Source organism: Lycorma delicatula, chromosome 5 (assembly GCF_047948215.1).
Source record: "Lycorma delicatula isolate Av1 chromosome 5, ASM4794821v1, whole genome shotgun sequence".
NCBI lineage: Eukaryota > Metazoa > Arthropoda > Insecta > Hemiptera > Fulgoridae > Lycorma > Lycorma delicatula.
The window spans coordinates 67,554,773-67,581,868 of NC_134459.1; the positions used below are offsets into that span (position 1 = coordinate 67,554,773).

At 30.6% G+C, this 27,096-nt stretch overlaps 1 protein-coding gene across 4 annotated transcripts in view; it reads right to left on the reverse strand.

The window, feature by feature from the left end:
• Nucleotides 1-27,096, reverse strand: part of flr (actin-interacting protein 1 flr) — a 62,829-nt gene that overhangs the window by 34,284 nt on the left and 1,449 nt on the right. For all 4 annotated transcript variants that reach the window (XR_012756483.1, XR_012756482.1, XM_075366361.1 and 1 more), the window contains exons 2-9: nt 24,143-24,264; nt 22,468-22,558; nt 17,320-17,467; nt 15,831-16,011; nt 14,292-14,447; nt 11,201-11,329; nt 6,321-6,425; nt 2,936-3,038 (exon numbers count right to left, since the gene is read on the reverse strand). Coding sequence is in view for 2 of the 4 variants with exons in the window: in XM_075366361.1 (XP_075222476.1) it covers nt 2,936-3,038; nt 6,321-6,425; nt 11,201-11,329; nt 14,292-14,447; nt 15,831-16,011; nt 17,320-17,467; nt 22,468-22,558; nt 24,143-24,264 (1,035 nt within the window). In the remaining 2 variants the exon portion in view is untranslated. The remainder of the gene's footprint in view (nt 1-2,935; nt 3,039-6,320; nt 6,426-11,200; nt 11,330-14,291; nt 14,448-15,830; nt 16,012-17,319; nt 17,468-22,467; nt 22,559-24,142; nt 24,265-27,096) is intronic.

Here is a 27,096-nt window from a genome sequence, read left to right on the forward strand (position 1 = left end):
AAACTGATAAAAATTTCACTATATCACATGACAATTACATGCAAGAAGAGTTAAAAACATTCAAAAAGGAAGTAATGGTAAAACTGAGTTTTAATGATATACTTTACTTATTAAGCATTATCTAATTTAGGATTAATTTGATAAATTAATAATTATTTTTACTCATACAAATCCAAAATAAACCTAAATTAAAAAAAAAAGTTAACATATTTTTCTTTAAATTGAGAAATGGTTTTAGACGCCAAGAATGGTTTCTGACACTAAGAATAAAAACATTAGAGTTGCACTTCATATAGTATATTAAGTGCTTAATGTTCAACAGCATTACGCATTGCACAACATAAAACTGCACAGGTAGCACATTCCAGCTTACTAACTTAAATTGTTTTCATTTTTTTAAATTAACTTTAACCGAGATTGTTTTACCCGTTCTAAACCAAATACAATATCTTCACCTTTTGTAAGTAATGGGGGAAATAAAAGCACTCCTTACATATTATTTTAAATACTATTTGTGTTTTAATAAGCAGGAACATTTGCCACTAATAATAGGACACATCGCAATTTTTAAACAACATAACACAAAAACAAAAGTACTTCAAAAACAAAATACAGTAATACTTTAAATCAACACAAAATTATTATATTATCCCACTACGCACTCCCCTGAAAGTACAGCTACTTGTCTTAGTATAAAGGATCCTACGTATAACAACTTTCTTCAACTTGCTACAGGTGCTTTTCAAATCAACAAGTATTTTAGTAATGTAGAAAGCCTTCTCTGTAGCAATGATTATAAATGTGTCACAAAAAAATTAAATTCAGCATCCTATAAATAACTTTGTTTATAAGAGTGAACTTGATCATTTTCCCAAATGTCCTCAATGCACCAGATCTTATACATTCAAGCTCAGAATATATTTTTTACACCGATCTTAAATAAGCTCAGAATATATTTTCTACACCGATCTTAAATACTATATATCTTGTAGTATCTTATGTATGTATATATATACTGTTACATATACATATACTGTTTATAAATGTACCTTTCCTCCACAGCAACTTCAAACTCTAGTCACCCTGAGGTAGCTACTTGTACCTTAAGAAAATTAATTAATCACCTGATATTACAGCAAGAGTTTTTCAAATTTATTTAACAGGTGAATCCATATGTACTGATTTACAATGATGGGCCTGAACAGGGTGATTTAGTTGGGTATGTAGTTGTCAGTAGGGAGTTTCTGTGACCAGTCTGCCACACCACCTTTACTACTAAAATACAGGTGATTCAAAGAAATGGGAAATTTTGAAAGTTGTGTTGGTAGCCGTGGGCGATTGGTACCACTTGATAAGTGGTGCCAGCCTCTATAACCTAACCTGCCATTTAGTTGTCATGGATCCTTGGAGTGGTGCGCAACATGCATTTGCTATCAAAGCGTTTTACAGAAACAATGACAGTGTAGAGGGAGCGCGTAGAGAATTTTGCAGTCATTTTTATCCGGGATGGCACGACCGTGTTCCATCAGCACATGCAATTAAAACATGGATATCTAATTTTGAGGAAACTGGTTTGGCAATGAAAAACCTCCAGGACGTGAGTGAACCGTCCGTACACCACAGAATGTTCAAGCTTTACAAGATGCTGTCACACGAAGTCCACATCGGTCAATCCGTCGTCTCTCAGCATCTTTACAATTGCATAGTTCAAGTGTTTGAAGAATGTTAGTGAAGGACTTGCAATACCATCCATACAAGTTTCAGATCATCCAGGAACTGAAATAGAATGATGCAGTTGTGCGAGCACAATTCTGTAATGTAATGGTTCAGAAGATAAATGACAACGAAGAGTTTGTTCACGAACTATGGATGTCAGGCGAAGCGCATTTCCAGCTCAGTGGATTTGATAACAAGCAAAATTTCCGATACTGGGCACAAGAAAATCCTACGCAGCTACACAAGCGTCCGTTGCACAGCCAGAAAGTGACCGTGTGGTGTGCTATGTCATCTTACAGTGTTATAGGCCCTTATTTTTTTGAGGATGACAATGGTCTTGCGATTACAGTGACGTCGGCTCATTACATAGCCATGCTTGAAACTTTTTTTGTGGAACAACAAAAGAGATTTCCACCAATTCTTAACACAGCCTGGTTTCAACAAGACAGAGCAACGTCACATACTGCACGAATATCGATGGCAGCTGTACGCCGATTGTTTGGACAACATGACATTTCACGAAATGGTGACATTAGATGGCCTCCCAGATCGCCTGATCTCTCAGCTTGCGATTACTTTTTGTGGGGTCACCTTAAAAGCAAAGTGTTCCACAGTAGACCTGCTACAACGGAAGAACTGAAGGCAAAGATCCGAGAAGCAATTGCGGAAATTCCAGTTGAGATGTTACGTCAAACCATGAACAATTTAACGAAGAGACTTCGTAAGTGTTTACGTAGAAGAGGAGGTCATCTTTAAAAAATAAACTAAAATGTATGCATTCTAAAATGGCAACATTTGTACAATTACATGAAATAAAATTCATTTTCTAAAAAAATTTTTCATTAACGTTATTTAATTTTTTTAATTTACCGTTTCTTTGAATCAACCTGTATATGACAAATCTTTTGGCCTTACATAATGTTATCAAAATGGACACAACCACATTCTAAAGCTGTGATTCACCATTTGTCATATTTACTAAGCATACTAATATATATATTTACTAAGCATTTTTTAATATATAGACATGTACTAAACACCTATCATCTATCTATATATAGGTAGATGATACACAGAAATAAAAATAGATAGATAAATAAAAATTAATAGTCCCACACAGTTGTCTTGAGCAGACATCCTTTGCATTGCACTTTAATTTCTTCAATACATAGATATTTTAAACATAGCATATTAAAACAGTTTAGTAAGAAAATGATACCTGTGTTGACATCCCAGGTAGTAATATAGCCATCATGCGACCCAGTAAAGATTGTGTTACGTTCTGGATTCAGCGTTAAAACCGTAATAGGTTTATTGTGACCCTAAATCCACAAACAAAATATAATGTAATAACTAAGTAAGCAAATTTAAAAAAGCAAAGTTAATTAAAATAAACATATTTAACCTTAATTTGTAATTTTTAACTTTAATAATATTTATATAATTTTCTAATATAACTAATTTTGAAATGTATGAATATTGACTTCCATAGCAGAATGGAAGATTTAGATTTAACCTCTATCTTTCATCCATAAGATTCTGATTTTGAATCAAACTTCAACTTTTGTAAGTAACTGTAATTGGTAAGTAAGTCTATAGTTGCTAAAATAGATATAATATTCATATTTATTACTTATACATGAATAAAAAGGTAATTCAAAAAGTAGAAATGTTTATCATATAAGTTAAGAAAACATTGTATAATTCTGTTTATATTTCTTTACACACACTATTCCTCCATTTAAACATTTATCACACATGCCTACAAACTTTAAAACCCCCCTGTTGTAATTGTCTACCAGCAGCTTTAATAAACTGTTGATTGCAAGCTGCCATCAATCACCACCTCTTAAATTTTTTCTTCCCAGCAATTCTTTAAGCTTAGAATAAAAATGAAAATCACTCAAATCAAGGTCTGGATTGGGACAATTTCCACAAAATAACAGCAAAAGGTGGACATAACTGTAAAAAATAATGCTGCAAGAATCCCATATCTCCCAATTTTGGATGGTCTGCCAAAGTCTTCTGAATGTCTTGCAATAATAATCAGTGTTTATTGTATTATTGTCTGGTGTGAAGTACACAAATGAAATCTTTACAATCCTGAAAAATCAACCATGAGTTTTGAAATCAAAATTTGTTCCTGATAATAATCACAAGAGTTGGGATGATGCCATTTGACTAACACTTGCTTTATGAAGTCTTATCAATAGTAACTACGTGACCAATAATATCACGCATGATATTGCTGCAAAAACATCAGTATTGATTCTACTCTTCTAATTTTGTAAAAATCAGTTACTAGCTGAGTAGATGGAAATCCACTGTGCTCCAATCTTGCTGTGACCCAAATGTTTAAACATTTAACAAGCAAAAAACAAGAAAAATTTGGAAAAAATGACAAATTCATCAAGAGCTGCAAATTTTCTTTCAAGATTTTCTCATTAATTACAAATTTCAAATCTTCTGTGAAAGATTATGGGCATCCCATTCAATTTTCATCACTAACATTTGTTTGCCCATTAATAAACTTTTCACATCACTTTCTCACATTTGGTTCAATTATTATTATATAACCCACCTTCTTTAATTGATAAGTATTAGCAGGTGTTACTTTTTGAGCTTCTGAGAATCAAATAATACTCCACAATTTAAACTGAGAAATATAGTAACTTACAACTTATATGATGCAGAAGATTCACAAAAATACACACCAAGGCAAGAGAAGATCTCAGAATAATAAGAAATCAAGTTAAGACAGAGAAGCTTTAAGTTGGGTAGAGGAAGTGATCTGCACAGCATCTTTGCGATAATGGTTCTTACTTTCTGAAATTATCCTTGGTTTGTGTACCAATGAATTGGCATTAAAATGCACGTGAAGTAATGATTAGGTGTTACATAAGACAAAGCACATATGACTCATGACTCATTCATTATCATAAATTATTTGTGCAAGTTTTGAACCTGGCGTCCTAATTTTTAATGGAGTAAGTAATGTATGGATAAAAGTGAGTTTGAAGAACTATAGAATAATTCTTATGTATACTGAAGATATGGAAAATTTTACATAGTGAGAACAATTACAACAATATGAATCAATCATAATTTTTTTTTTCATAACAATAAATTCATTTCTATTTTAAATGGGTTTAATTTCTGCTACTACAAGTTAAATCAGGTAAATAAGCATGTTGTGGTGAGAATTTGAACTGTTTATTCCTACTGTTTTATAATGGAAATTTTGTCAATGAAATCTGCTCTTAAAACATGCACTCTGAACTGGGCACACCATAACTGAATGCACAGTTATAATTTCAGAAATAATGGTTCTAGTGCTTTTAATGATAGGAAAGACAAATAATAATAGGAAAACAACATTATTTATAATTATTTAGATTGTAACTATTCTTCTATTGTAAAATACCATAATATTTTTAAATTTAATAATTAATAAATTTATTTAGAAAGGTCACATAATAATAAGAAAAGAGAAAGACCAATAAGTTACACAAGAAAAGCTTCACCAATACAAGTTGGATTACAATTGAAATAATTGTACATTTTGAGACAAGCCAAGAATAGTGATTTTAAAATACTTAATAACAATAAAAAATTTTTACTTTAGTCAAACGCAACTTCAGCTAGAATATTAAACTAATGTAATTTAATCAGTAACAGAGCAAAACTATAATAAAAGCTATTAAAATGTAAAATTACATACAAGATTAACAAGTTGATAACCTAGTAAGTGCTATTTTTGTACCATTAATTCCCATCATCATTTGATGTTCTGCAGGTGGTAGGTAGGTCCTTTATGCCACCACTTCCCAAACCTTCTTCTCCTTTGTTCCCTTGCAGTTTCTAATCTTCATATTATCTACTAGCTTTATTCTCACTTCTTTTCACTCACTTTCTTTCTCCTTCTATCAACCCTTTTAATGAAATTGTCAAGATTCTACATCTTCAAATCATGTTTTAACCTGCTTTCTTTTCATTTAATCCTCTTTAAGAGGATTAAAACATAAGTGCTGTTTCTCACTTTCCCCATATCCAGATCTCAAAAGCCTCAATCCAGTCCCTCTCTCCCTCTTCTTCATTATTCATGCTTCACTTCCATATACTACAATTGGCTCTTCCCTCTTCTTTAATTAAGTTTAGACTTTTTTCTTAGCAAGTTCCTCTTCTTAATGAATAGCTATTGTTATTCTTCCTTTTATTTCTATTGTGCTCCTCCATTTCTTTGACACCATAGTCCCCAAATATCTGTAATTCTTTACGTTTTCTATTCATGCTTCACTTGCCCTTACCACTAAGTCCTCTTTGTTGTTTACTTCCATTATTTTAAGTTTTTCCCTATATTTATTTTAATTTCATTTCATTTTCATTCCTTCCTCCAAGGCTGTTAACAATCTTTGAAGTGCTGTATACATCTACTAGAAGTCAACCAATGTCATGTTTACCATTAAGTTTAAATCAAATAAATGTTAACATCAAATTTCTTATTAATTCCATACAATAATAAATGTGTTGTATAATCAAACAGGAAAAACAATACAATACTCTTTTATTAAATAGTTCATAAAAATGAGCTCATTTATCATTACCTTAACAACTCGAATTGGTTGCCCTGGATTATTTACATCCAAATATGTAATAAAACCACTCAGTGAAACAGAAAGTAGATACTCTCCTTGCCATAAACATGATACCTAAAACAACATCAATTATAAAATTTAAAAACAATTTTTCATCAAGATTAACTTTTATGTCAATAAAATTACTTTTAGATTCATTAATTAACTGCTTATATAAAATATTATTTTGTATAATAATGCTATTAAAAACAATTTTAGTGGATTCTAATACAAATCTCTTAATGAAGAATGAGATATTGTGACAGTCAGCACCAGTTTTCTCAATTTTTTTCTGCAAATGATTCTTCTTCTGCAGATGATTTTTTTCAAATCATCTGTTATCATTGATGACCAGATGCTATGTTCTACAACAAGAACATTCATTTACCCTTCTCAAAATCAACACCACCACCGTCTTATTTTACTGTCATAATATTCAGCCCACAAATATCATAAATTTGCCTGTGAATTTCAGCCTCATTTGCCATAAAGAATTGCATTACTCCTTGTACTTCAAACTTAGTGTGATAACATGAATTGTACCACTCATTATAAATGGATGAATATATAAAACAATAACAAAATGACTACACTACTGTTGCTAACACCGACTATTCTTTGAATAACTGGGCTATGCAGGCATCATCTAATTATACATTGTGTATATAGGATATAGGCAGCAAATTCAAAACGGAGCTTTCTTTAAAAACACGTCTCATACTAGCAACAAAGTTCCAAGTTAATTATAACTAATCAAGTGCTAATCAGAGTTCAACCACCAGATCCAGCTGTCAGAAGATAAAAATTTCATGGAAAGATGTAAAACAAAGATAAAAAAGCTACGTACTCTCTGAAAGAAATATCTGAGGCAAAATAAAAAAAAAAATTAAGGATATCTATGAGCATGACAAGATTTGCGCTCTGATTATGCCAGTTGATGTTTTGAGCTGTACCATAAAGTGTAATTCCATTATACAAATGTGTAACACAATAATGCCTGGAATTATCTTATTTTTAATATGTCTGTTAGTTTATATATTAGAAATATCAGTATAGTAGAAGTAAAAGGTACCTTAATCTAATAAATTAATCACTATTTTTTTTTTTTTTTAATTGAATCTATTACCATTGTAATTAAAAGCTATTACTACTATTTATATCTGGCCAACAGGTGCCAAAAAAACTGTTTCATTTAATATTAAAAATCTTCATTCTCTAAGATTAAACTAAAATAATAAAAATGCGTTTGGTTTTGTAAGAGCTTTGTACTTTTTTGATGACAATAACTTTGTTAAAATTTTTTAGGATAATTTATTATAAATTAATAGCCACATGGACCAGTTTCATCGACCAAGCGGCTAGCCCTTCAGGGATGGAAAGGGTTATATTTTTATTGTTAAAGTCGACTGGGCTTTGCCGTCCTGGCAGTAGTCTTTTTGTGAAGTAAATGATTTACATACTGAAGGAAAAATTTAAACCAAAGTTTTTGTACGATTTTTTTAATTGATATTCTATCAATTAGCCATGAATATAGTCAAATTAATTAAAACTTATTTCGATCTATATATATGTTACTAGCAACACCACGTGGATGTTGGATAATGTCGCCAAACAATAAAAATAAAGTACACTTTACACTATAGTACAGTCAAATAAAATATACTACAATACATTAAAGTATTGTAATCAGGGATCAAACATGGGGTCAAGATTATTATCCCACGTAGTTAATCAGGTAGTTTATAAACTATGTTGCTTGTCTGGTTATTCTCAGCTTGAATGAATTAATTTCTTGGTGAACAAACTCGAGCACGCCACATATATATAATTGACTGTGACCGAAGCAACTATTTTGCAACAGTAATCCAGCAGTGTTTTGGTATTGTTCTTGTGATTTGTTGATGGTCATTGCATATGATATTACTGCCCAACATTTTTACGTTTTTTTTTTCTTCCTTCACTTCATGAGTCAAATCTTAATAATTTTGGGTTGAGAAAAGTGAATATGACAAAGAAAAATTTTTATTACCTCTAGTTTCTGTAATAGACAATAGGTGGAAGTATTTTATTTTAATGGATTAAGAGAAAACGATATATTTTAATTACATATACCAACAACATAGAAAGTCCAGCTGACATTTTTTTTAGAAAGGCAGTTACATTCTAAGAGTTTTTAATTGATGGAAAATACAGTTGGTTGGGTCTGAAGAGAATCATGTGGTGGCATCATGAGATCGTTGTCTTTTGGCTTTCTTCTTGTGAGTTTTGAAGTATCCCAACACATAGACCAGCAGTAATCTGCAAGCATTGTTTCATTCCAATAGCCCTGATATAATTGTTCCATTACAGAAATATCCTGAAGGAATATTTCTCCGCGTTCATCACTGACAATTTCACACTACGGGGGAAAAAGTCCACGTGTGAGTGGAGAAAATGGATTTTAAGGGACATGTTGCATCTGAGTTGATGGTAGTATTTTTGCAGAAGTACTGTCAGTTTTCAACTGACTATAGTTTTCATCTCTTTTGTTGCCTAAAAATCCATGAATGACTACCTTTAAGGCTTCCCAAGCTTCCTCTTCTTTCCCCTCCAAAATTCAGTCAAACGCAGGTTATAAGAATAAGCTGTTTTTGAGCCCAAACATATTCATTGTTGGGCAGTGTATTCTTAAAGGGAATTGCAAACGTTTAAATTGAAATGGAAGGTTGGTTGAAATTATTGGAATCCTTGGTATGAAAACATCTACATTTTTTCCAGTAAGAAATGTTGCTTATATGATATTTCTTAATAAATTTTTGTATATAGTCAAGTGCCATTGCAAAGTTTTAGTGGATTCAGATTCCAATGGACCAATGGTGTTGCACTGGGAAGCTGCACACAACTCTCGCTAGAAGCAATTCATTATCAATTAATTTACAGATTATTTAATTTAATTTCAAAGCTTAGATTATTTTAATTTTTTATATTTTTAGCCATGAATATAATAAAATTAATTAAAACTTATTTCAACTTATATACATCTTGTACCCTGAATACTGAACCTTTAAAATTTGGATTTTAGATGTTAAGTAATGTGACCAGCTAGGTGATGACAAACAAACATGTCTGATGAGTGTGTACAAAATTTCATTATGTTTTGTCACTCTAGTTTCGAGTTATATTCGGCCGCATATGTTATGTTCATGTGACCTTGTGCAGGCTCATGTCATGGAACAGAGAAGTGCAATAAAATTTTATTAGACTTCAAAAGTTTTTCGTTGAAAGTTATTCTATGATAGAGCAAGCATTCTGTGATGAAGCCGCATATCATAAATACATGTATGTACTACAACATACATGTGGTGGAAGTAGTTTACAGATGGTAGAAAGTTGTTGGATGACGACGAACGAAGTGGGAGGCTGTCAACAGCTGTTCATGACAAAATGTTGCAAAAGTCTGTGCGCTCATGCTTGAACAACCTTATCTTACCCTTCGGGCCATAGCAGAAGAGCCAAACATCAGTAAAGCTGCGGTACGTACAATTTTAACAGAAAAAATGAACTGCCAAAAGGTGTGCTTTCATTTCGTTGCATACTTCTTGAAGAATAAAAACAGGTGTGTCTTTCTTGTGCTCAAGACTTTGTTGAAACTGCCGATAGTGACCCAGATTTTTTGCAAACAATTGTAACTGAGGATGAAAGCTGATGCTTCATGTATGATCCACAAACTAAACATCAATCTGCTGCTTGGTTGAGTCCTGAAGCACAAAGACCGCCAAAAGTCAGGCAGAAAAAATCAACAGTGAAAACGATGCTGATTGCATTCTTAGACTCAAAGGGCCTGATTCATCATGAATTTGTCCCAACTGGTCAAACCATGAATTCTAAATTCTATTTGGAAGTAATGAAACGCCTGATGCGTCACATTCATCAAATCCAGCCCGAGTACCTGGATCCGAGCAGCTGGACTCTCTTGCACGACAATGCCCCAGCACACATGGCAACAATTTTAACGCGTTATTACGCCGCAAATCAAATCATTATCTTATCCCACCCATCATTATCTTAACCATTATCTATTCACCAGACTTGGTTCCAGCAGGCTATTTTCTGTTCCTGAAACTCAAGTTGAAGATGAAAGGCCTCTCTTTTTGACGACATTCCAGCCATCCAAAGGGCTTGCACCAAGCAGTTGAAGGCGATTTCACAAAGTGATTTCTCCAGAGCATTTGACGAGCTGTACTGGCACTGCAATGAGTGTATAACTAGATAAGGGTTGTATGTAAAGGGCTGATGTGAGTAAATTCATTTAACTTTAAATCTGTATTTTTATTTAATTTAGTTTGGGAACTTTTCAGACATACTGTGTATTGACCACTGCGTTAATATTACATTTGTAAATATTAAAAAAAACATAAAACGATGAACTGCCTAATCACTTTCAAAAATTATAATTTAAACATAACAAAAATATAATCTAATGGTTGGAAATATGACAACAGAACAAAGAAAAATATGTTTCAAGTAATACATCATAACAGAATTTCAAATTTTTAAAAAAGAAAACAATTTCAACAAACTTGATAAATTATAAAATAAATATATTTTAATGTAATTAAAGATTTTAATAACAACTGAAGATGTGGGATCCTGAGAAAATCAATTCTTGGAATAAATTTGGTAAGTAAAACTTTCTATTTACTGTGTTTTGGTGTTTTATATCTCTTTTAATATATATATAAAATAAAATATATATAATATCTGTGTGTGCCAAACATCATCCACTTCAAAATTATCAATTACTTTTAGTAAAAAAAAAGTGCTATCAATTAAGTAAATTAAAAGAACGGTTAATCAGCATTCTTACGAACCTGTTGATCTTCTACTTGAGTACCCATAACAAATTCTGTTACAACAGACCTAGTTTCCACATCCCATAATTTGCATGTTTTATCTCCAGATGCAGTTAACAACTGAGTACCATCAGGTTTCCATCCTACCTGAAACAAACAAAAGTAAAAAAAAATTAGCTTGCTAATTTTGACACAAACTAAAATTGTTAATGTTAGTTTTTAATATAAACATAAATAATAAATAATGTTCCTCTATTAAAATATAACAAATAACATAAATATAAAGAGTCATACATCAACATACAAACATATTTATTAAACTTTTCTCTTAAGTTAAATTAAAAGTTTTTAATTATTTTTTTCATATACAGCATCCCACAAAGAAACTTTCAGAACAGGTTCTACTGACGGAAATAATGAAAAAAGTTGATATAAAAAAGTTCAATAGGTCCGGAAACGCTTTTTTCACTAATTACGGCTAGTGAAAGATTTTTCCCAGATTTCAGCTCTTCTAATAAAAAGAAGTCCTACTGTAATTTTTGGGACCGAAATTAAGGAGTAAAGTTGGTGGTTTCTTATATAATTTGAGCTGAAAAATAGTGTAAATCAAGTCCCCAGCACTGTAACTCCAGTTGTTTTTAAGATATCCGATGTAACCCAAAATTTGGTGTCTGAAAAACAAGTTTATTAGGGTTGTAGTGTAACAGCTTTGTTAAATGACTAATAAATCCAGAAAATTTAAAACAAAACTTGTAGAGAATTTAATTTTGAGAAAATGAATGTACAAACAGCCAATAAAAAGTAAATAAAAACTTTTAAAAATTGTTTTTTTACTGAAGCAAAGCAGATGAAAAATAGATAGAAAATTGAATTATTCTGTACCAAATAGGCATTATTCTTAATATAAGTTTCTTAACAAAACAAAAAATAAAATACATGGAATGATAAAGTAACAAACTTCACTTAAAGTAATTATTTTAAATTCCCTCCTTCACAATGTACACAGTACTTTGGCCTGATGTAAAATATTTCCAGTGGCTTTCCATGTCATCTCAGGATCATTTCATATAAATTCAATATAGCATTTTGTAATATAATAACTCTTCTTTACTATTAACTATTTGTTGTTATACTGTCATTTTCATATGGCACAAAATGAAGAATCTAGTGGTGTTAAGTAAGGTGATTATGGTACCAAATTGATTGGTTCACCATGTACAATCCAGTTTAAGAAATTAGCATTCAAGTGATTTTTAGCTACTAAAGAAAAACGTGGCATTGCTCTATCACGCTGGGAAATCATTTGCAATCTAGTTTGTAAAGATACATCTTTCAAAAAAGCTGGCAAATTATTTTTTAAGAAATGAACAAATACATCTCCCGTAAGGTTTTCATTAAAAACAAAAGGATCCAAAATTTTGTCATAAATAATGTTACACCAAACATTAATGTGAAATCTGTGCTGGAAACTAGTTTTCATAATACCATATGGATTGTCTTCACTCCATAAATAACTATTTTTAAAATTAAAGACTCTGTTTCTCATAAAAATGGCTTCATCAGTAAATAAAATTGAATTTACCTTATTAGTGTTGTCTACAAGCCAATGACAAAGTTTAACTGCGGGGGGGTAATCCGTTGCCGCAAATTTTGAAGATTTTCTTTCTGGAAAAATCCCAGAAATCCGCTTCCCTAGGATGCGCCACACTTGTATTTTAACAAACCAGTACGACATGAAATTCACCTTGTATTAGTGCCGGGCTATGCTAAGCACACAATGTTCATCACAAACACAATGATTTAATTGGCATTCAAAAGAAAACAAACACATTGGAAATGACCCTTTTGTTCATAAATGTTGATACACCGAAGAAACGTTTTCGTATTTGAAATCCACCTTCCAGGAAATCTCTCCTGATATTCAAGTCAAACAGCTTCAGAATTTCAATTACAAAATCCATAAACAAAAATTATATCAGCATATTCCTTGTTAGAAAATTTAAATGATACTTTTACATTATGATATGATAACACTATACTTCAAACGAATGATAACAGATTCAAACATAGTACACAATTTCCTATGTTGCAGCTGTTTATCAACCCACACAATAATTTTTTTTTAAATATTTCTAAAGTAACATACATTTCAATTTAGTTTTTAATGTAATTATTTCATTTTACTTGTGTAAGTTATTGAATATACACAGCTAAAATACTGTTTTTTATATTTCTTTTCAGTAATTAGTGTTATTGATTTTAAAAAGAATGTTTATTAGGTACAGAATAATACAATTTTCTGTCTGTTTTGCTTCAATAAAAAACTGATTTTTAGAAGTTTTTATTTACTTTTATATTTAGATTACTTTTCTTAGAATGAGATTCTCTCAAAGTTTTGTTACTAAATCTTCTGTATTTATTAGTCATTTAACAAAGCTATTGTACATCAAACCTAAAAAAACTTGTTCTTAAGACACCAAATTTTGTGTTTTACATTGAATATCTTAAAAACTACTCGAGTTACAGTGTTAGAACCTGTTTTACCCTATTTCCTGACTCAAATTACAAAAAAAACCACCAACTTTACTACTTAATCTGGTTCCCAAAAAATTACAGCAGGGCCTCTTTTTAATAGAAGAGCTAAATTCAGGCAGAATTTTTTCCTACCTGTAACTCAAAAACAAAGTGTTTCCAGATCTATGTTTGTATGAACTTTTTTCATTATTTTAACTGAAAGTCCATTTCTTCATGGGACATCCCGTATAAGGAAATAGTTTATTTTAAAAAACGACATTACTGGATTTATTTTTTCTGACAACAAATGTGGTTTTTTATCAGTTTTAAAACTACAGCTAACATAAAGGTTTTACAAAAATTTTTGAAATCAAAAAAACCTTGGAACTGTAATATTTTCCTTCATTCTGCAAGGCAGCAAGATTTCTGCACCTAAACACATTGGTTGAAATAAAAGTTTCAACACAACTATCACGAATTTTATTTCATACAGATGTTTTAATGATTTTAATATTTAACTATCACGTATAATCTAACATTAGAATACACAGTTTCTGAATTATTTTACAAATAATGACTATAAAAAAGTACTTACTGCATAAACTCCTCCTTTATGTGCAGGACTGCCAATTTCCCCTACCAAATCAGCAGTAGCACCATCATATAAAAATACTTTGCCATCAAATCCACCTGATGCAAAATGACTACCACTAGGAGAATATCTAACTGCTTGTACAAATTTTGTGTGTTCCTATAATAAAAAAAAAATTTCATAAATAATTTTAAATTATGTTCTAAGGACTGATGCTGCAAGAAGCAAAAAACTCTAGGAACATGTAATTCATCAATTTAATTTTACTAGCTAGGAATCATTTTAAATTAAAAACAAATTTATAAAAAATGCAAAATGAGTACACAAAATTAAATTTAATAAAAAACAATAATATACAATAAATAAATTAATACTAACTAATTACCACTTTTTAAAAATTGAATATGTTGGAACAGGTAGCAAGCAAACAGAATTAAAATTTTATAAGGCACATTTTGAAAGTACTTCTCAGACATGGTTGCTAGAGTGCTTCAGTCATCATTGTGCACATGTATACTAAACACCTTTACACAGATCCCAGGAAATTAAGTTTTTGTTCAAGGTTTTGTACATAATAAATTTAAGGCAACTGAAGAGCCCCTAGGTATGAAATATGGATTTTTTTTTAACACAAAATACAAAACCAAAGATTCATCAGCAGTTAACACAGGATGAAACTTGAAAATGTTTTACATGAATAAAGATTGTCAGATCAATGATGATGTTATGATCACCAAATGGTGATAAAAAATGCCAAATGTTGTACAGATGTTTTTAACATTATCGTATGAAGACACAAAGGGTACATTATTTTATACAGAGGGTAAAAATTAAACCCTGATATGAAAATGTCTTAATATTAGTGAAAAATTAATCCTTTCTTGTAAAACCAAAACTGTTTAAAAACATTTTCAACAGCCAAATAATATATAATTTACAAATTGCTCATATAATAAAAATAAAACTGCTCTGAAAATAACCAACATCAGAGAAAAACAGCACCATAACCATATTATTCATTACAAATTTATAAACAAATGAATAGAATCAACAATATTCCTAACTCAAATGAGCATTCAGTTTTTACTGGGGAATAAAAACATCTTCAAAAGCAAAAGAACATTAAGCACTATGAAAAGCAGACCTGCATATTTTGACACATTAAAAACTTGTCACCACTACATTCCCAAGAAAAATAAAATTTCATTATATAACCAAGAAAGCAGCTTATTAAGTATAAACAACATGTCAGATGTCAACATTTTCAGCACTCACTTCCACAAAACTTATTTTGTATATTCTTCTTCCTTCATCAGTGTACAAAATTTTTGAGACCCTATGCTATATAATGTGAAATTTCTTTGCAACATCTCGCACAACACATACTGAACTAGGAATAACAGTAACATTCATCAACTCAAACGTTATTGATCTCTGAAAAATTCAGTAAAATATTCTTCTGAAAGTTAACACTAATGTACCTAACTGCTCTATGAATCTAGCGTTAAGTGTAGTGAATAAAAATTGTTCATCTGTTATCACCTGCTTGGTCATTTTAAATTTAAATGGTGGTCCTTCAAAAACAGCAATTGTATTGTCTTCACTACCTGTTATAATACGGAAAGGTCTGGCAGGACGGAAATCAACAGAATTGATTGGTTTAGACTGGCCAGATATTTCACCAACTGATGTACCTGTTTCAGCCATAAAAACATGACCGAACCTAGAAATTAAAAACAATCACATAATATTAGGAAACTGTATCACACAGTACATAAGATGCAATACATTTTAAAAATATGAAACCTTAATAGGCATTATAAACTTTTTTTTCCCTCACAAAAATAACAGCAAGCTTAAAAATGCTCTTGGAAATCATAATTACTCTTTTATATAGTTTTTATCTGTCCCTGCAAACTGAGAGGGCTGAACTTGAGCCACAGGATCCATCCCCAGATTATTCATAAGGAAATGTCATCAACTTAATTATTTACGCCAAAAAATGATCCAAGCAACAAACTAAGTAGATGTGGATAAACAGCAGGAATTCAATTCATACTTAGGTATGAAGTAGAATAAAAGTAGAAAATACAATACATAAATTACTAATACCATAATGGCTAGAGGGATACTTGAGTTAGTATTAGTGTTGCCATTCATCAAAGCATTTTTTCAGGTTTAAGTTTGTGGATGAAGGATCATATAAAAAGCAAACTTTTCCTTCTTTTATAGATAAGTAGCACAGACCAGCTTCCCGAACCACATAAATATTTGAAAACTATTCAGAAACTGGAAAAAGGATATAGATGATGTATCACTGTAAGAAAGTAAAAATGGTAATAAACTATAAATATTTCAATACATAACGTTTCAGGGATTGCAAACTAAATTTTTAAAAAATTGAACAAAACATAAGGCTTATGTAACTTTTACCCAAAATTAACCAGAAATATTATAGCATATTAAGAAATCAGTTCACAAAAGCAAATTAATAAGAAAACAGTCAAACATTTGATCATTTCTGTAGTGGAATTGAGTATGAAAAGGGAAGCGTAAGTATGCAGTGTATGTATAAATAAACTGACGTTAAAAGGCCACATTTTATTAATAATTAGATATTTTCTTTTAATAAAAGGTTTAATATTCAGGAAAAAATCTTTAACATACACCTCAATCATGTACTTTATCCTAATCTGAATATTGCATGTATAATTTAAGATCTGCTTTTGACCAAAAAACAGCAAAATCAATTAAAACTAAGGGTAAGATCTTCAGAAATTCTTTTAAGGAGTATTTTAAGATCAACAGTAAGAAAAAATTTCAAATGTTAGAAAAAAGTAGTACCTATAAATCAACTACCAATGTATAGTGGCTTCCCTTATACAAGTCAGGACTATAATGACTTCCCTATAGTGGCTTTTATCCCAACACATTGGTATACACAAAAATTAATAGAGGACTAAAATCCCACAAAAAATTATCTTTGATACATGAAATCAATATATTAAAAAAAAAAAAATTATCAACAAACCTTTCCCTTCCTTCACCGACAATGACCATTCGCTGGTTGTCAGGAGACCATGAAATGTCCTTAACAATACCTCCAATAGGTTGAAATTCATTTTTTAATAAATGTTCCTTGTTCACAGTATCCCAAATTCGAACTTTTCCAGAAATATCTGGTTAAAATAAATCAGAATTAAATAACTGATAAAACAGCACACTGCACATTTTAAGTTTGAAGCAAAAAATAAAATTTCACAAAATAAAAATATTAATGCAGTAGATAAATAATTTAAAATTCAAGTAGGGAAACAACATGGTATAAACATTTTAAAGCTGGAGTTAAATGACAGCTACCTCCCTATTATGTTATTTTTTTTAAATATTAATGTAATTAAGCTAACCCCATAGAATAATTTACTTAAAAAGTAATCAATAATTATTTTACAACCACGCCTATTAAAATTCCAAATTAATTATAAAATAATAAGTAAATTCATCAGCCCAACACTGAGCATCAGCCAGTTGTCAAGGTATTTTGCTGTAAAACAACCAGAATTCAGCTTTAAAAAATTAATATAATCAAAATACCAACTTAACAGTTAAAAAATTGAATAAAATATTATTCCAATAAACTTTAGTAAAACAAATTTTGATAGACCAAATAGTTCATACATAAAGTAAAATTTCAATAATGTAGTAAAAATCCTTAATAATACACCCCATTATTATTGCTGTCCCTCTAAATCTGATTTTTTTTAAAAATAAAAGTAATCAATTAATTTAAACTACAACCAACATGTGCTGCATTTTTTCTCTTATAATAATGAACATCAAGAAGATTGGTTAGTTTTTTTTAATGTAAATATGTATCAAAAGTACCCCAAATTTATTCCAGTCCTGACTGTAATACTATTTAAAATTGTCAATAACTGGGAAATCATTCATCAAAAATTACACATGAACAATAAGAAAACATTAGCATTAATAATTAATGCTAGACTCGCTAATACTGAATCACAGGAAACAAAACATTTTTTAAATTTTTTATGGTTTTCATACTGCCACAAAGCTATCATGGTGTTACAGCTGTTATGCAGCTTGTTAAAATATTATCACCATGTTATGTTAAAATATAATCAAAAAATAATACATTTAATAGTTTCCCTGTAGCTGCATTTACATACGAGGTTTGTTCCTAAAGTAAGTGTACAGATTTTTTATTTAATTATCTATTGGACTTGCCTGAAACTACATGCTACCGCCTTCGAAGTAAGCCCCTTGGGAAGTTACACAGCGATTTCAAAGTTTCTTTCACTGTTCATAGCAATACCGGAAGTCATTTTCCTTAAGTCTGTACGTAGCTCATCTATTACAGTTTTTTTTTATGTTTTTCATCGTCCCGAAATGTGACCCTTCAATTTCAATTTAGGGAAGAGGTTGAAATAGCACGGAACTAGATCTGTGCTGTTGCGGAAGCCTGTTTTTTTTTTGAGGGGGGCGAAAAACGCTTTGACATTACCATTGCCCGAAATAGTATTATGGAATAAAAAAAAAAACTAGCTTAAAAACTAAAAAATTAAAAAAACTTTACAACTAATATCACAGCCATAAAGTTTGAATTAAAAATAAACAAAGATAAAATAAAATGAAGTAAAATAAAATTTAACTAGAAATAAAATAGAAATTAATAAAGTCCAAGAGAAGTGTAAAGGACTCCTTCTTGAATAACAGAAAGACAAATTTAAATAACACATCAATAAAGTCCAAGAGGGTGTAACAGGTCCCTTCTCAGATACAAAATAAAAAAAATAAAAATTATAACAATTAAAAGAAAAAAAAAACAAACACATTAAAATAATTCTTCAACACTAGAACAAAAAAATGTATCAGAGTTTTAAATTTGGTGTAAAATATTAATACTTTGTAAAAATAGCAACACCTGGTCTAAAACTTCCTTATTATTGCCCAGCATTTGAAGAATGTTTCTCTGTAATTTAAATTTATGACACAAGGCTACATAACATATGCAATCCACAAGTATGTGGTGCACAGTCCAAGCAGCAGTTGCATTGTACACATAGTGGTACATGTCCTGATGACATGAGGTACTCGTGTGTCTCTGGAATGTCCTAACCACACTCAACCGAGGACCACTTCCTCACAATGAGGACTCCTATGGCAACACAGAATCTTTAATGTCCAGAGTTTGTTATCAACAGTACCCATCCAGTCACTTTGCCACTTTGCTTGAAGAAACTGTTTTGTACAATCAGTAGTCAGAAGCAGCAACACGAGTGGTGAAAGTAGGTTGATTTCATGTATGTTCCAGGCATGTTCATTACCTGAAATTCCCACATGGCTAGGAATCTAACAGAAACTCACTTATGTGTTGCGATGGTTCAACTCAGTGATTGCATTATAGATTTCAGTGACCAAAGAATGACCAGAGTAAAAATCTTCTAAAGCTTGGAGTGGACTACGCGAGTCGCTACAAATAAGGATATGATGGTATTTTGGGTTAACGATAGTCAAAGCCTTATTGATAGCACACAGTTCAGCAATAAATATACTTGTAGTATTAGGTAGATTCTGCTATTAAGAATAAATGCGCATCCAACAGTATCATTCTGTCTTGATCCATCTGTGTATAATATTGCATCTGGGTTTATTTAGGAGAGAATATGGTGAAAACGATGCTGTGGAAGTAGAAGAATGGTTTTCTTCACCAGAAATTCTCGAACTGAAAGCCAAGTGTGAGCTCGCACATTATCATAGTGCAGAACCCATGTGCAATGTGTATTTGGACTAACTGGACCCACTTTCAAAGTCTTTCCAAGACATTTTGTAGAAAGCAGTATTAACAGTCTGTCCTGGAGGTACAGATTCTTTGTGCACAATGCACAGCTCGCACCACTTCCACATTTTCAGTTTGTTGACAAGGTTGGACTTCCAGAACAAGGGTTGTCTTCAACATTTTTCCGGCCCTCTTTGAAAACTTTTTGCCACTTAAAAACCATAGTTCTTGATAGAGTGGCATCTCCATAAGCTTTGGTTAAAAAATTAAATATTTCTACGGCAGACTTGCTGAGTTTCACACAAAATTTGATAGCGTAATGTTGTTCAATATTTTCCTCCATCGCAAACATAACAAGGTTATATAAATCACAACCATATATGTACAGCAGTAGCACACGACTGACTCAACCGATCCAGCCGAAACAAGTATGCAAGTGCAGCGAAGGTCCCTACATACGTGCTGTTATATATCAAGGACGTTTTACATTACCTGTTTGTCTGTAGGGAAATCAGTACACTTACTTTTGGGACAAACCGCGTATATCCAGCTCTCTGTATGAACACGAAGCACATACTAAAGCACAAGAAAGCAAGTAGAGGAATGCAACATTGAAAGTAAAGATGGGCAAAGATGCTGTGCATAAAGAACACCACGCACCTAAACATGAATGAGCAACTGTCATTTTTTGGTTACTTTTAATTAGTTTGACATTACTGTCAAACCTAATCTCATTCTTCTTATTTATACATTTTTTATAGCTTAATTTTACCATGGTCAAACTCAAATGAAAAGTATCATCCTGTAACTTCCTGACCCCGAAGAGAAAGACACCCTCCATGGCATTACGGTTGCCACTCCAATCCCTCCATACCTAGCCCTGATGGGCTTTACCGTAGGTCATCTTCATACCTCAGCAATAGACATCTTCCAGTCTTGTTGTCTGTATCAGGATGCCACCAATGCAAATGCCACGAATGACATTCATATCAGTGTACTACAAATACCGCAATTATACATACAAAACAGTTTCTGTAATAATTATTATTCTTCATTTTAGATATGGAAAAAAAGATCTGGGAAAAAACTTTCAACATAAGAGTCAGATCGAAAATAAACATGCACCAGCCAATGTACTGCATGCATAAGACAAGTACAGGCTCAAGGCAAAAAGGTGCAAGGGACATATGTAAATGCAACAGTAGGGTTTGAAAGAAATATTTTAATAGTAAAATTAAATGAATATATTAATTTAAAAAAAAAACTGATTGGAAAATAAGACCACCCACAATTGTTTTTCTTTTCTAAGTATTAAGTTAGATTTTTTAACATATAAGTGAATGATAAAGCACAATAGTTATAGGAAAATGAGATAAAAAAAAAGCATAATAAATATTAAGTAATTAAACATTGTTTTTCCCATAATGCTACAGTTTAAATTTATAAACCATTAAATAAGAAATAAAACGATATAAAATATTTCCAAACAGTTCAACTTCATATAACAACAAATCAGAGTATATAAATATTTTATGCTTGTCCATAGAATATCATTAAAGAGAGGTTTTATATACTGCTGATTCTATTGGCAGTAAGTTAAAATATAAATTTGAATGGAAAATGTAGGTTTTAAATATGTAGAAGTTTCTCCAGTCACAAAATATAAATGTCATTTTTTTAGTTCAATTAATTTTTTTTTTGGCAGTCGTGGTTTTTAAAATTTTTATTATTTCAAAACATAGTTAATACATATTTATTATTCACTGTATTTTTGATGAAATTAAGTGAGGTGTTTTTTTTTCAACTGTGACTCATGTTCACACAAAGGCCCATTCCCGGCTTGAAATTAACAAATACAAAAGCAGGTTGGATTTTTACAATTTTATTTCTGAATTATTAATTCATAACATAACCTCAAAGCTTACGCATAGGAATATGAAGTGAAAAATGTCAATGGAAGATCCAAGCAAAGATTGTACCACTGACAGTTTTCAATTGCCAATGACATCATTTATTCTCTTATAGCTGCAACATAAATTTCATAATTGCATCTAAAATGTCTCTTGAAGTTTTTCTTCCACTTAAACTCTACACTATTTTTTTAAATTGTATATACAGCTACAGAAACTGGAAAGACTACATACAGCAAAATAATACAGTTTATAATTGTCTACTGGAAAATCAACAAATAAATTGTTTTTCACTAAACTTTTTGAACAGATTTTAAGGCAAAAACCTTTAATAGTTTCAAAATTGCATCCACAATGAGCAAAATACATCCACATTCCATGTGGCCATCATACACTATTTCCTCAAAACAATAAGTAAATGAAGTAGAGTAAGTAATAAATAAAATAAAAGATTCAGAAGATAATTTACCTCCTGAAGCAATGTAAAATCCACTAGGAGAATATTTCGCTACATTTACAGCACATGAATGCTCAGTATATATATCAGATATAGCAGGATTCTGTAAGGAAAAGAACGTATAAGTAGCCGTAAGTAATGAAACCTTATATTGTAATTCACGTATAATTTCATTTTTATAACAAACATTAGATAAAGAAAAATATTACTAACAAGATTATGTAATTTTCCAGTCAGGAAATGTTTTCTCTTCTAATTTCTAGTTGTTCCTTATAACTGAAGTTACTTATGCTTCCTTTTTCTGTTTAGCCTCCAAAACCAACACAAAGTATTACTTCAGAGGATGAATGATATGAATGAATGCAAATGAAGTGTAGTCTTGTACAGTCTCAGGATGACCATTCCTGAGATCTATAGTTAATTGAAACCCAACCATCAAAGAATATTGGTATCCACGATCCAGTACACAGATCTCTATAAAAGTAAATGCCTTGACCAAAATTTGAACCTTAGAACTCTCAACTTCAAAAGTTACTTATGCTGGACTTACATTGATAACTGCTACTTATCAATACAGATTTTTTTTACCTTACAAAAACAATCCTCCGACAGAATAAAATAAATTTAACCTAAATTGTCCAGCATTGTCTCAAGGAGTAACCTGGAAACTGAAATGAATAAAGGAAAGATAAAATACCATAGGCTAAGGCCACATTTAATTAACTAGTTCTCAGATCATTAGTCATATAACATTAGGCACAGTTTCACTGCATGCTATTGCATTTATATAACAATAATACAATAAAAATTAACTTTTTTTGCTCATTCTTCAGCATACAGATATTGTTAAAATATAAAATAAAAATCATGAGATACCTTTTTGAAGTTGAATAATTAGAAATAAAAAAGTTTTTTATTTATATTTAATATTTTATTAGAAGATAAGGTACTTACGTATTAACGCCACCGCAGCTACAGCTTTATTTAAAAACAAAGTAGTCAATTAGATTTCGGTGGAAAATGAACAGTCTCTTTATTCATTTTAATAAATGGTTATTTATATTTATTTACTTTATAGATATAATTTAACCAAACTTAACCTACGCTTGCTAACCTTGACTAATTAACACCATAATTTTTTGAGTATTTATTTAATAATTTCAGTAATTATTGCAGTTATTTATTATTTAAATAATCAAAACACTCCTGTTAATTAGTCAAGGTTAGCGAGCAAAGCGAGCGTAGGTTAAGTTTGGTTAAATTATATTTATAAAATAAATAAATATATATAACCATTTATTAAATATAATAAAGAAACTGTTTTGAATCTATGTTAAACTCTATATCGGCCCATTTTCCACCAAAATCCGATTGTCTACTTTGTTTTTAAATAAAGCTGTAGCTGCGGTGAGCTTAATACGTAAGTACCGAAGATAATGATAATAGCAGTCGATGAAATAAAAAAAGACAACCAATAATTCAGAATCACTGACTAGCCAACAGTCACAACACTTAGTTAAATTACAAAAAAGATGTCTTGCTTAAATATTACTTTATAGCTGTCTGCAAAAGAAATTTATAACTGATATGTAAGTTCTACTCACACAAAAAAATATTCATAATTAAGGTAAAAAATGTCAATTCATAAATGAAGTCACTAAATTTTTCAAAAATGTTTAATACTCACTTCAATATTTCTTATTATTACACTATTTCCATTTGTATACAAAAAATTTTTCCCTTTAGGATCTCCACCTAAAACAATAGGCTGACCACGTTGTGTTCTTGGCAGTGTAGCATAAATATATTCTGCAATAAAAAAAAAGGTTCTGCAATTCATCATTTTTAGATAAAATCATGCATTAAATTAGGAAAAATAAATTAATACCAATGAACTAAAATAAATTCCAGCCAATCCAATTAAAAAATAAATTTTTGCTGTCAGTAGTATTAATCACTAACAAACATAGTAAAAGCTTTCCTGGTCAGAACAATGGGATGATCCTTGTTTTAGAATGTTGGAATCTACAAAATGTTAATTCCCCAAGAATTACAACGAATTTCATCAGATTTGTGCATGGTAGATTACAACTTTTTTTTATGTAGAATACAAGCACTGAATCTAAAAATAGTGTTTGTTACAGGTCTGGTTTTTGTTAATCTCTTTTTTTAGACTATACCCACCGAAGTTAAATTCTCTTAACAGTGTTTATGCTAAAACAATATGAATATGTACCAATTGTCAATGGTGATGTTACATTCACTCGTCGAAATTGAAATTAAATTTATATTCAATGTCAAAAAACTCATTCTTACTACACTAAACAATCTACTTAAAATTATATTTGGTTCTTGTAATACAAACATGGTACAAACTCCTATTCTGTTCTACATAATCAGCATTGTTACCTTTTAAGCATTGAAATATAAAGCTGTTAACATGATACTTAATTTGATAAAAACCTAATCTACAATTACACTTTTTTTTAACCTCCAGGACCACTGTTAGGTATTGCTTCAGAGGATGAGATGAATGACAATTTTTGTAGCGTGTGAAAATGCCTGGCCTGACCGGGATTCAAACCCAGGACCTTCAGATGAAAGGCCAAGATGCTACCACTCAAGCCATGGAGGCTGGCACACTTTTAATACCTAATTCTTACTAACCTTTAAGCAAGATAAATTAGCTCTATGCCAATTTTTAATAACTTTAGCATTAATTATAGCCAAACATTCTGATTAGGGAACAGGGTCTGTTTTATATAAATCCCAAAGATATCAGCAAACAAATTTCCTACTGAAAATGCCTCAATTGCTTGATAGATTATTTATATAATTTAATTTAAGGCTCAAAACAAGACAATGTCAGGTGGTTAATCAGAATTACCAGTATTAAATGATAATTTTTGGAATTGCTTCCCATGCAAGTATGACTGAAAGCAAATATATAAAAACCCTAAAAAAATACTTATCTAACGCTAGTTCATGGACATTGTGCAAAAGCTCTCATCAAATCAAATAACTGAGTTAGCTTACAAACAATTTATCAAAAAATAATTAATGGATGAGGCCATTACTTTGATGAAAATCCACTTTAACAAAAGAAAATAAACAAAATATGTAATTTCATTTTTACAAATTTATTTTAAAAAAACACAACAGCTGTTCAGTATGAAGTACCTTCATCAGGGGTTATGAACAGAAACACCTGTGTTTCTATTCCTTTATGCTCTAATTCTTCCAACTGTTCCAAATACTGTAATTACTGATATTGTTCATTTAATTTTCTGGTTCCTCTCTGTATAAAATGACTATCTTCATTGTATCTTTTTTTTTCTAAAAAGTTGTTTCTTATAAAATTCCACTAATTTTTAAGATATTTGTTCACCTCCTTTTTATTTTTTTTTAATATGTCTAAATTATTTTAAATCCTGAAATGTTCTGATATCTCCATTAAAAGTGATCTGTTCCCTCTTACTTACTTACTTCAGGATTTGGTGGAGATTATTGAAATGTTACACACAGTCCAAAGCATTTCATGCTCTATTGATATCACTTTGGTTGCTTTTGCATAGAAGGAATACACTTACATCTTCACCATGAAACTGTTGGGAAGGTAATTCTTTATCTCTCATACCTTCAGTAATTACAGGAATGGAAAGTAGTTAAAATAGAAGTCAAAGACTTCTCAGTATCCTCAAAATAATGTTGGAATGTGCATGTAATCAATAAAGCATAGGAACAGTCACTTATTTTACCGACAGTAAAAAAAATTGGTCAGAATGGGAGCATAATTAGGGCTTAATGAATGCCCTGTACGATAATTCTCAAATGGAGATTTTTGGCAGAACTTTATATTTCATTAAGAGCTGTCAGTAGCCGACATTTTAGTTATGAAATGGTAATGTACATTAAGATACACTACATGAGGCGTTGAAAATTCAGTACAGATTACTAATCTAAATTTAATAGGAAACAGAACTTAGGAAATGACAAGCAAAAATTTTACTTGATGAGGCTGGACCTCACACTGCAACTATCTGCACCAAATGTCTAATGTAAAACAGCAACACTATGTTTTCAGATTACCTTGTTCATGTAGGGCAACATAATTTCTTTTCTCGCTGTAATTCTTTGTCTATACAGTAAAAAATGTTATAATACCTTTAATAAAGACAATAATTTCTGATATATATTCAGTCAATTTAAAAAAAATATTATCATTGTACATACAAATAAACCTTTTTAAGAACTGAAATCATTACTATCAAAAGTTGCCAATAATCAAACCAGAGATCAAATTAATGATAGAATAACAAACTAACCAAAATAAAAATTACATTAATTAAAATTTTATATTAGTATGATAATCAACATTAAGTGGATATCCAAGAAATAACAAATAAAATCTATCAATAAAAATTTATCTATATCCAGCAGATGAGATACACAAAATTCGAACACTTAATAAAATAAAAACAGAAAAAAACTATAAAGTAATTAATTATTAACTGTTTTGAAACTAATAATGTTCAATTATATAAACTTCTAATCTTTTTTTTTCTATTAAGGCTCTGAAACCACCCTAAGGTATTACTTCAGAGGAAGAATGAGGATGATTCGTATGAATGTAAATGAAGT